The 11,339-nt window shown below is 33.3% G+C and overlaps 1 protein-coding gene across 1 annotated transcript; it reads left to right on the top strand.

Annotated features, from left to right (window-relative positions):
• The first annotated feature begins 660 nt into the window (after positions 1–660).
• Positions 661–9,951, top strand: LOC108971169 (lipopolysaccharide-induced tumor necrosis factor-alpha factor-like). The gene is made up of 3 exons (XM_018937049.1): positions 661–1,497; positions 6,526–6,661; positions 9,261–9,951. Exons 1-3 carry the CDS (start codon positions 1,074–1,076, stop codon positions 9,370–9,372), a joined length of 672 nt encoding a protein of 223 aa, XP_018792594.1. The 5' UTR covers positions 661–1,073; the 3' UTR covers positions 9,373–9,951.
• The last annotated feature ends 1,388 nt before the right edge of the window (positions 9,952–11,339 follow it).

Genomic DNA, 11,339 nt, shown 5'->3' with positions numbered 1-11,339 from the left:
TGGCAGCCATATGCTATACTTAACCGATCTGAACAATTTCTTCGTAGATTACATTGTTGCCTTGGAAAATAATACATACCAAATTTCGTGAATATATCTTGTCAAATGTGAAAGTTAAACGTTGTGAATCTGCACATTTTGCCTTCGAACAACTTGAAATGATAACGAGCTTTTTAAGAAAATCATCTGTTTCATTAACTCACTTTCATCTGAGTAGTGCGGCAAATAAACAAAACTGTCGAATCTACAAATTATTCAACTTTGTTATTCTCATTAAATAAAAATAAAAAATAAACAAAAAAAAACATTTGAATTTCCTTAATAATTTGTGTGTGTTTTTTAGCCCTGAACGTGCTTTGTTTGTCGATTCGAGTAACCATCATCGTGTAAAGAACGGTAGAAAGTATTAAAACATTATCAAAAGAAAGCGAGCGGAGCACAGAAAGTTTAAAAAGCCGAAATGACGTTTTTAAACGAAATTCCAGTATAAGTGTAACGAACAAAAATAAACGAGAAATAAATATAACATCTAAGCTTATACATCAAATCAGATAACGCAAAAAGCTTGCATGTTGATACTTACATATATACAAACAAAATAGTTGGCAACGCTGCGCCACGGGCTTCTCATTTCTAGAATCAACGAGAGCCTTCGCAAAAGCGCAGTGATAAGCATTGTACAAGCTTATGAATCATTCGTCAATGGAGCTAACAGCTGCTAAGCGAAGCCGAGCAACAGTCAAGCGTTGGCAACGAACAGAAACGCACGCGAAGTTGAAAGAAACTCCAAACGAAAAGCGGCAAAAATATAAGTAAATATAGAAACAGTGCAAAACCAACAGCTGATAATTCTTCTTAGATAAAAAATCGGAATAACAAAAGCAAAAACAAATATATTGACATTTGGTGTACGTGTCAAAAATTAAAGCAGAAAGTTGTTTGTGTATTGCAAATACAAGTCAAGTGTTGAAGTTCAAGAATTCGACAGCAATTAAGTAATTGTTTTAATTACATACATCAACAACATCAAAAAGAATAACAGTAACAAGTTAATTAATCAGCTCATCATTGCGATGGAGAAATCAGGTCCACCCGTCAATTATCCGCGTATGCCCGCCGGGATGCAGGAGGCTACACACAGCGGCTACGTCGATCAGGCACCGGCCGCACCGCCGTCCTATGAACAGGCCATTCACACCGCGCCCTATCCACCAGTGCAGGTGTTGCCCACACCAAGCAGCACTTCCGACGCCGCCAACCGCCCGCCCACACAGCAACAACAACCAGCACAAGCACGCACGAATAAAACAACAACAACTACTGGTGGTTTTGGCGCTGGCGCACAACACACCTATGGCGGCAGCACACAGTACGGCGCCACCAGCATGGGCGGCGCTGGCGGGAGCGGCGGTGTACCGCCAACACATCACGCTTACATGCCGAGCGCGTCAGGCACGACGCAGCCGATGGTACAACAACCTGTTGTAATCATACAACGTAAGTACGACTTGCTGGAAATGTGAATCACACGGTTGTCAGTGCAGAAGAGAATTGTGGCTTGATGCAATTTGATATTTTCCGAACAATAAAACAGTTGGGAACCCGTTGACAAATCGTTAATGTGTTCAATGAAATATGTTGCTACTGAGTATAATAGTTTTGTGCCCCTAACGGTTGTTCGTATCACCTCCAAATAATCGAGAAGATATACTATAGGTATTTAGATATATACATATATAAGTAAATAATAAATATATAAATATATATCAGTGAATGTCTTCGTGCAGGCAATGAAGTGAGTAAAATTAAAACATCATCATCATCTTATGACCAGAAATTATCTCAATCGGGGCCAAGGGTGTTCAAACGCCATGATGCCGAATAGTATGTCGACCGGATATATAGTTGACTTTTGACCGAACATATCGGCCAATGTGTGAGGTATATAATGAAAGATAAAAACAATTAATTAAAAGGCATAGAGAATTAATTCTTGAAAAGAGTATTCTGTGGGTCAAAAATGGGTTGAGCTGCCATGTTTATAATATAAAGATTTTCGAACTTCCGACTGACTTTATACCGCATATATTGGCCAGTATGTGTGAAAGTGTGTTTTAGAATTTATATTTGTTTCTAAAATGGATAAAATCGAGTGAAATCTTTACCCAGCCCCTATATAACTAACATCAGAGTTTTCGAACATATCGCTGACTTTACTCAATATAGATTGGTAATGGCTTGTGGGGGACCTTAATAAAATACAGGGAGCACTTTATTGGTAGTTTTTATGTTAGTAGCATGTAAAATAGATAAAAATCAAGTCGATTCTTCCTCAACTCCCATATCAAAGAGATTACATGGGTTTCCTCGAGTAAACAAACAGCCCTTTTTTTAAATTTTTTTCTCAGATAAAAAAAATGTACTATTTAACTATATTTTTTTTATTGCTACAAACACACACTAGTAACAAAGAAATTGTGAAATTTTCGGAAAAAAATATATGCGGCGCCATTTCCGGTGATCCCTCCGAAAAAAAAATGTGCACGCCTTGGCAGGTTAACTCCTTACAGGATCGTCTAAAGCGCAAAAAAGTAAAAACATTAACGTAAAACTTTGACGAAGATAAACAAATTAAAATTTTGTTTTTGTCGGACTATTTTACAGAAAAGTGAAAATTTTGCAAAATTTCTTTTAAAAGTCGCAATCGAAAAAAAATCATTCGTCCAAGTCTCTAAGAACTGCATCTCAAAGATCTGTGTAAAATTTCATGAAGAACGTTGAGTAGTTCTCGAGGAAAACGCGTTTGAAGATGGCGCACTTAGCCTAGCTAGCTTCTCAAGACTGTATTTCCGAAACTATTACTCGGATCAACTTGAAAATTAAGGACAATATGCTAGAAGTGTTGTAAAATTTTTTTTAAATTGTAAAAACTGTAAATCCGTAATTGCAATTTTATTCTCCCTAAAAATATTATGTTTCTAAAAGTTTTTGGTTAAAATAGCATATTTAAAGACTGATTATTCTTATCACTTTCCACTGTAGACTCTAATAGTAATGATAGTATAATCAACAGCTTAAAAATATAGACATACACACAACACATCCGTTCGCATGCATTAACAGTACATGCAAATAATCGTATAAGACAGACGCAACGCATTATGCCTTTTGTTCTCAAAGTTTGCTCCGAAACGGACACTTGATTGCATTTTAAGAACGTCAATGACATTTCAGTTGAAAACCCACAAAACGGTTGGTATTACTTTTAATTATTTTTTATGTATTTTATTATTATTTTGTTTTGCTTATGGGAACATATTATATTGTTAGTCATAAGTGTATGGAAACCATGCAATTTTTAAATTTCTATATTTTTAAAAATCAATTGAAAAACGCACTAAGAATCAATGCAGTATACGACGGTGCATTATCGTGGTGCAAAGACAAAAAGTTGTCAGTCCATAATTCCAACCTTTGTACACGAATGACTTCGCGCAAACGACGCATAACACTCAAAAAGTGTTCCTTCTTGACAGTTTTTCCGGTCGGAAGGAAGTCGGAGTTCACCACACCTCGATAATCGAAGAAAACTGTCAAAATAACCACGACTTTTAAATGATTTGATTTTTTTTTTGAAATGGTATTTGGCCGATAGATCAACTGTTTCCGTCTCATAAGCATAGATCTAAGGTTCATCGCCAGTAATAATAGTTTTCATGACATTCTGATAGTCGGAACTGACGTTAACGCAACGCTGTTTTTTGACAAAATTTAATGACTTTAGAACCAGTCGAGCTTTCACTCTTCTTAGGCCCAAATTATCTTTCAAAATGGTTTTACTGGTAATTTCGATATTTCAACGATGCCAGTAAGTCCGCTTTCTGTTAATCGTCGATTTAAGGACGCATATATCGATAGATTCACATGAAGTTCTAGAGGTCTCTAAACATTGCTAACAGTGAATAAAATACTAACTGAGAAATCGATAATTTCTTTTGATTCCTTTCATCTTCGCATCATATTTACACCCTTAGCGGAGTGTATTAAATTTGCAAAAAATTTTATAACATCCCAAAAGGAAACGTCGAAGATTCTATAAAATATATAACAAATATAGTAGGGATATGTACCACAAATCTGATCAGCATGATGAGCTGAGTCAATTTAGCCATGTCCATCTCTTCGCCTGTCTTTATATGCGCAAACTACTCCTCCAGTTTTTGAGATATCAATTTGATATTTTGCACACGTTCTTTATTTCGGAAGTATAATTGGTCAAAACCGCTTATATTGGACTACTATAGCATATTGCTGTCGTATACTGCCAGTTCAAACTAAAGATAAGATATTTTGTTATAGGCAATCCACCTATGTTGGTTATTATGGCTTCGCAACCGAAGCTACTGTTTTTCATGTTTCCTTTTGGGTAGATACGCACATAATAGTACATATGTACGTTTTGAAAGCATCTTTCACATGCGTATGTGCTAACATAAATATTTAATTTCCTCGGAAGCAAGTGTAGGCAGAAGTAACTCAATACATTTGCTTTGTTTCCAGAACAAAGTGATTGTCAGGTGAAAATATGTATGTATGTAAACAAAGAGTTAGCGAAATATAGACGTGGAGATGTGTGCTAGGCATTACTCAATGCAAAATAGAAAGGTGTCGTTGGCTTTTGTTAGCCGGAAAATGGTGAAACTTAAGACGATCGACAATGAGTTAAGAACAAGTGTAGGGAAGAGGGAAGTACACAGTTATAAAGCAATTTATTCATAGACCTTCTGAGATAAGAATATTTTATTATAATATAATAATTGTATAAATTCTTAATGATCCATCTAGCGCAATAGTAGGGTAGAAACTTGACTTTTTCTCAACTTGGTCATATTAAAAGATATCATCCAATGTTTTCGAATGCAATATGTTTTTGTAATATAAAAATATAAATATTTAATTTTTTTCACCTTCAAATTGGTCTCCGCCAGATATAATACGCTTATGTAAACGATTTGTCCAGTCATCGAAACACTTTTCATAAGCACTTTTTGGAATGGTCTACAGCTCCTTCTGCGACTTTTATATTATCTCTTCGATCGACTGAAATCGGATTCCACCAAGCGACTAATTCAGTATGGGGAAGAAGGAAAAATCACACAGAGCCAACTCTGGTGAATACGGTTCTTCTTTCTAATACTTTCTCATAACAGTGTATCTTATTGCATTGGTCAATCTGTAAGTTTCTTAACTTGCGAATTGGAAATTATTAAATGTTCAGTTATACCCGACCTTAGCGCTTAAATAAAGATATTAAAATGAAATTTGGCACAAAGGATCGCATTAGAGAGGGGCATATTTGGACGTAATTTTTTTGGAAAAGTGGGCGTGGCCCCGCCCCTACTAAGTTTTTTGCACATATCTCGGAAACTATTATAGCTATATTAACCAAACTATATAGAGTCGTTTCCCTCAGGCATTTCCATATACAGTGCAAAAATGGAAGAAATCGGATAATAACCACGCCCACCTCCCATACAAAGGTTATGTTGAAAATCACTAAAAGTGTGTTAACCGACTAACGTCAGAAACACTAAATTTTACGGAAGAAATGTCAGAAGGAAGCTGCATCCAGGCTTYTTTTAAAAATTGAAAATGGGCGTGGCGTCGCCCACTTATGGACCAAAAACCATATCTCAGGAAGTACTCCACCGATTTCAATGAAATTCAGTATATAATATTTTCTTAACACCCTGATGACATGTACCAAATATTTGTGAAATCGGTCAAAACCACGCCTGAAATCTCGATTATCACTTTATCATGCGAGAGTATAAAATGTTCGGTGACACCCGAACTTAGCCCTTCCTTACTTGTTTTAAGCTTAATTCATTGTATATAATGTGATGATAGATTACCCTTCCAAGAATATTAAAAATTTAAAGAGAATCTGAGTCATATATCTCAATGAAATAAAGTATAAAATAATGACGCGAATACAGACTCACGTCTACGTCAAACCATTGACGTCAGGTATTATAAAACCTTCATTGACAAATATCTGCCTGAGCTCTTTTCCTCTGATGCAGCTGCAGCACTTTAATCATAAAATTATTTTCATGAGATAATCTTGTATTAGGTTAACAACGCGTCTTTCAAAAGATTTTTTACGTTGGCTGTGTACAATATCAACATAAAAACTATAAAAAAGGAGATTATTATGACAGATTAATAAGTAAATTTATTCGATTCAAAAACACAATTTATACCAAAATTGCTTACCAACATTTCAGAAGCTAAGCTAACTAGATAATTTTGTCACGAATATTCTATATATTGAGAATTATATACTTGTATATTACATAGTTTTTAATTAATTAAAAATTTGAAGTTGTAATAAGGATAACCTTGACTGAATGCAAAAATTAATGAATTTTTTTTTTTTTTTTTTTTTTTTTTTTTTTTTTTTTTTTTTTTTTTTTTTTTTTTTTTTTTTTTTTTTTTTTTTTTTTTTTTTTTTTTTTGCAGAACAAGCTATTTTGCCCTTGGGGCCGGAGCCAACATTCATCACATGTCCAGGCTGTCACGTTACAAAGCTGACACGCATCGGCTATGAACCGAATGCCAGGACACATTTAATGGCGGCGATACTGTGTATTGTGGGGTAAGAAAATATGAAAAAAAAAATTAAAAACATTGGGTAAAAAAATAATAAATGAAATCAAAATAAGAAAAAATAAATAAACTATGAAAACAGTGTATTAAAATAAAGAAAAAAGAATTCAAGTAACATAAAATGAACATAAATACAACTAGGTAATATTAAAATGAACTAAAATAAAGTTCTTTTATAATAATATAAATAAAATCAAATGAAGTAAAATAAATTAAAAATAATAAATTAAACTCAGTAAAGTAAGCAAAAATAAATCAAATAATTTTTAAATAAATTCAATTAAACAACACTGAATTAAATATTAAAATGAAAAAAAAAAAAAAAATTATCTGGATGGTTTTAAAATACGGTTTTTAAATACGATATCATATTGCTGCAAAAATTGGACGAAAGCCGCTCGGCTGGAATTTATTTGAGTCAGCGCAGGCGGTCACTTGCTCGAACTCATTTTCTTTAACATATTGGCGGTCCCCTATCTTTATATTGAAGCTAAACTATTGACAATGATATCAGATTTTATACGTTTTAAATCTTTTTGAAAACCACATGTCCAAAAAAACACCCTTAATTTTGATAATGCTGACTTAAGTGCGACCGCCTGTTGCCCCTCATACTTTGATTTCTCCTACCAAGCTTTAAACAAACCCACCATAATGAAACAATTGAGCCAGTTTGAATGTTTTATTAATAAACTAAATTGAATTTTTTATAAGATATTTGTATAAACAATCAGAAAACCATTCATTAAATCGTACTTTCAAGGAAATATCAGCTAAATTCATGAAGACTGTAAAATAGCAATCAATATTTAATATGAGTAGTTTGTATTCAAAAACTCGTGCAAATAATGATCGAATGACACGTAGCTAAATTAATAGATTTTCTGATAACACCACAGGTGGCTCCAACTAAGCTGTCGGTATGTCAATCAGCTGAGTCAGCTAATAGCTAAGCTTAAGGTATAAATTAACTTAACGTAGATGTTGTTCAAACGTACTTAGTTCTAAAAAATTATGTTTGACAAGAGTTGAGAAAGTACAGACCTTTCTTTGCAAAAGCTTTAGTGAGAATTTTGAATTGAAAAAATTGCAACATAAAATGATATTTCGTACTTTATAATTATATGATTTAAAACGTATTAATATTTTTTTTAATTTATGAAGCATTAAAATGATCAACCATTTTTTTAAGTCTCCATTATGGTTTTCAACCCAATTGCATTTTGGTTGAAGTTTTGAAATTCGGATTTATTGATTTCAACTCAACCTCTTAAAAGTTTCGTTTGAAGGGTTGTCAAACTTTAACTTTTATGTGTATATTACAGTTATCAACTGTGTCCCGCCGGGGTCTATAAAGATATCTATATAACTATATAACTAAGCAATATAACATTAATTTGGCAATTAGTTAATTGATTCAAAGATAATAAAATTTTACTCGAGAAAAAATTTGTATTTATACATTGTGAAAAAAGAACGCGGAAATTGTAATTTGCTCAAGCCAGTGCATCCTGGTATTCTAAATTTTGTATTTCTAACCAAATTTCGTGTGCGAATCATTGCGAATGTTGAAAAGGGCTTACGGTGATTCAGTTTTATCTAATCACAAACTTCAAAGACGATTGAGAAGTCGTTGGAGACAAGCCTCGTTTTGTATGACCTTCGACCTCTTCAACTGAAATTAAAAAAGTGAAGGATATGGTGCTTGAAAAAATTCTTTCAGGTGTTAAAGGGATGGCAAGAGAGTTCAACATCTATCGCGAGTCCGTTGAAATGATTTTGGTGGATATTTTGGGTATGAAACGTAAACAAGTTCTGCTTGATCGTGCAAATACCGATCCCACATTCCTTGAGAGCATTACAACTGCCGCTAAGACATTAGTTGAGTTTGACACGCAATTAAGTCAACAATATTCGTAATGGTGGGGAATAAACAAGACGAAAATGATGAAAAATGTTTCGAGGACAAATCACCAGATGAGATTACTTTGAAGGCAACAAAATAAATATTGAGGAATAATTACATATTTTGCGTTTCAATTACAATTTCCGATTGTTACTATGTATCATTTACTCAGTACTAATTTAGATAATTTACTAATGGAATAATAACTTGAATAATACAAAACTTTACAAAAATTACTTTCTGGGAATGAGACGGCTCATTTATATAAGTAGTAATTAAATTGCGCATTTTAGTTCTGTAAATTGCGAACAATTCCATGTCTCTGTATAAATGAATTTCCCTGCACAAGTATTGCATTATTCCGCAGCACTATGGCGTACCAGGCAATACAAATTTCTTATCGAAAAACCCTCAGTTATATAATTAATACTTTGTTTGCTTGATAAATATGCGCATTATTTGTATCGGATAAAAGCCCATACACTCACACATTCATATGTATATATATTATAAATGTAAAAAATTATATATTACGGCAGATATTTGCTGCTAGCACCAGACATATGTTTGCATTGCGATATGGAAAACTGAAAAAAATTAGCAAATAAAATAAAAAATTATATGTGTATACTAAAAAGATAAAATTTAGATAATTTTGTTTTTGTTCATTATTTACTTTCAGCTTATGGTGTTGCGTCTGTTTGCCCTACTGTGCGGAGAGTTGCATGAGCACCAACCATTACTGTGGTAATTGCAATAAATACCTGGGCACCTACAATGGCGGCGGGTTCTGATGGGCTGGAGTCGCAAGTAAGCACACTCGCCACATATGTTGACCTTCGACACTCGACACTCGCCACGAAGCTTTTTAAAACACTTTATATACATTTATATGTAGTACAGTATATACATATGCATATTAATTTATTGTTGAACGATGAAAATTTAAATTAACTTCAACAGTGTAAAATTATACCAAGAATGTGTAAAAGTTTTAACTAAACTATTATTTATTAACTGAAAAATATATATACATAAGCTTTAAATATATTTTAAAGCACTCGAAACTGAAAATGTGTATGTGCATATATTTTTTGAAATAATAGTTGAAAATTAAGGTCATTTCTTTATGTATTTAAACATTTTACTTGACATATAAGTATAATTAAATTTATTTTTGTCATGTTATGCAAATATATGTAGCTGTCCACTTTTTATGCCTTTATGAGTGATTCAGTACTACTTGGACATTAAATTAAAGACACAGCAAAAGTTTTACAATGGAACACATTATTTATGATTAATCTGCATTAAAGACAAAAAAAGTACTATTTTTTGAATAAAGTCACAATATAACAAAAATTATAACACAGCGCCACCTGTTGTAAGCTTCGAGTACAATTTAATGAAAATGTCGAGGCAGGAGACAATAAATATGAGATAACTTTCTAAAATACACTACCGTTATCTGATCGAATTTTCGCTGCGCATGTCCTGACCTTCTGTTTATGTCGCTGCAGAGTGCCGAAAAAAGAAGTATGTGTTTAGACCCCGACTGTGAGTATAAAACTTATTTTAGGATTCCGTAACCGGAATAAGTTTCCAACAAATTTGGAATCTGGAAAAAATCTCAAATTTTTTGCTGAAACTTTCATACAAAAGCTCGAGAAAGTTCTACGAAATTTTTAAATCACTCTCAGGAATAAAATTTAAATTTTTTTGTTTAAACTTGAATGCAAAAGCTCGTGAAAGTTATGAGAATTTTTTGAATCACTTTTTGAAAAAGTTTTTTGTGTTGGAGGAATGTTGTTTTTTTTTTTGTTTTTTGAATCAACTTTTGTTGTGAAAAAAATGCATGAGAACGAACATCACGTATTGGTAAAATGTGGTTTTCAAAGGAGAAAAATACAGTAAAACAAAACCTTGGCTTTTTGACGAGTTTCCGTATACTGATACAGCAAACTCTACCATTAAGAATTGGTATGCAAAGTTGAGACGTGGTGAAATGAGCACTGAAGACGATGAACACAGTGAACGATCAAAAGTTGTTACTGAAAGCTCTGTTCAAAGTGGATACCGCGTGACCTCACTCAATCAACGATGAGGTGATGGTTTTTAGTAGTGTTTAGAGATGGTCAAGACTAATAAACCAGAGTTTTTATGTCGATATGTGATATTGGAAAAAACATGGCTCATTTCATACCGAAGTACAATCGACAGTCATCTCATTGGACTGCACACGATAAATCCGCTTCAAAGCGTGGTAAAAAGCAACTGTCGGGTGCCAAGGTTATTCGGTCTGTATTCTCTGTATTTTGGGCTGCGTATGGAATAATCACGGAGTATTCGATGCAAGAAGCTTCACTCTATTGGAATGATCAGTTGGGAAGGACCTGGCAGATTATAACATATTATTTGACCGTTTGAAAAAGATATGTTTGAAGGATGAAATCAAAGAAAATCGGACACATTTGAAGAAAGAGAAAGTGTTGTTTCACCAAGCCAATGCACCGTGCAATGCAAGGCAGTGAAAACGATGACAAAAATCCATGCATTGAGTCTCAAATTGTTTCCGAAACCTCCAGAATACGCCCTCAGCAACTATTTCCCTTAAGCAAAAAAATATGATTTTTATTCTCGACTGGTATAATAGTTCAAATATGCATAAAAATAAATCTGTGGGTTAAAATTGAAAGTTTACTATTTTTTATTTCCTTTAATTTAATAAAATGCGAATAAGCTATATCAATTTTGTATCACA

This window comes from Bactrocera latifrons, unplaced genomic scaffold, assembly GCF_001853355.1.
Source record: "Bactrocera latifrons isolate USDA-ARS-PBARC rearing strain unplaced genomic scaffold, ASM185335v1 scaffold_33, whole genome shotgun sequence".
Classification (NCBI taxonomy): domain Eukaryota; kingdom Metazoa; phylum Arthropoda; class Insecta; order Diptera; family Tephritidae; genus Bactrocera; species Bactrocera latifrons.
The sequence above is the reverse complement of the archived record's forward strand: the minus strand, read 5'-3'. Positions and strand labels throughout refer to the sequence as shown.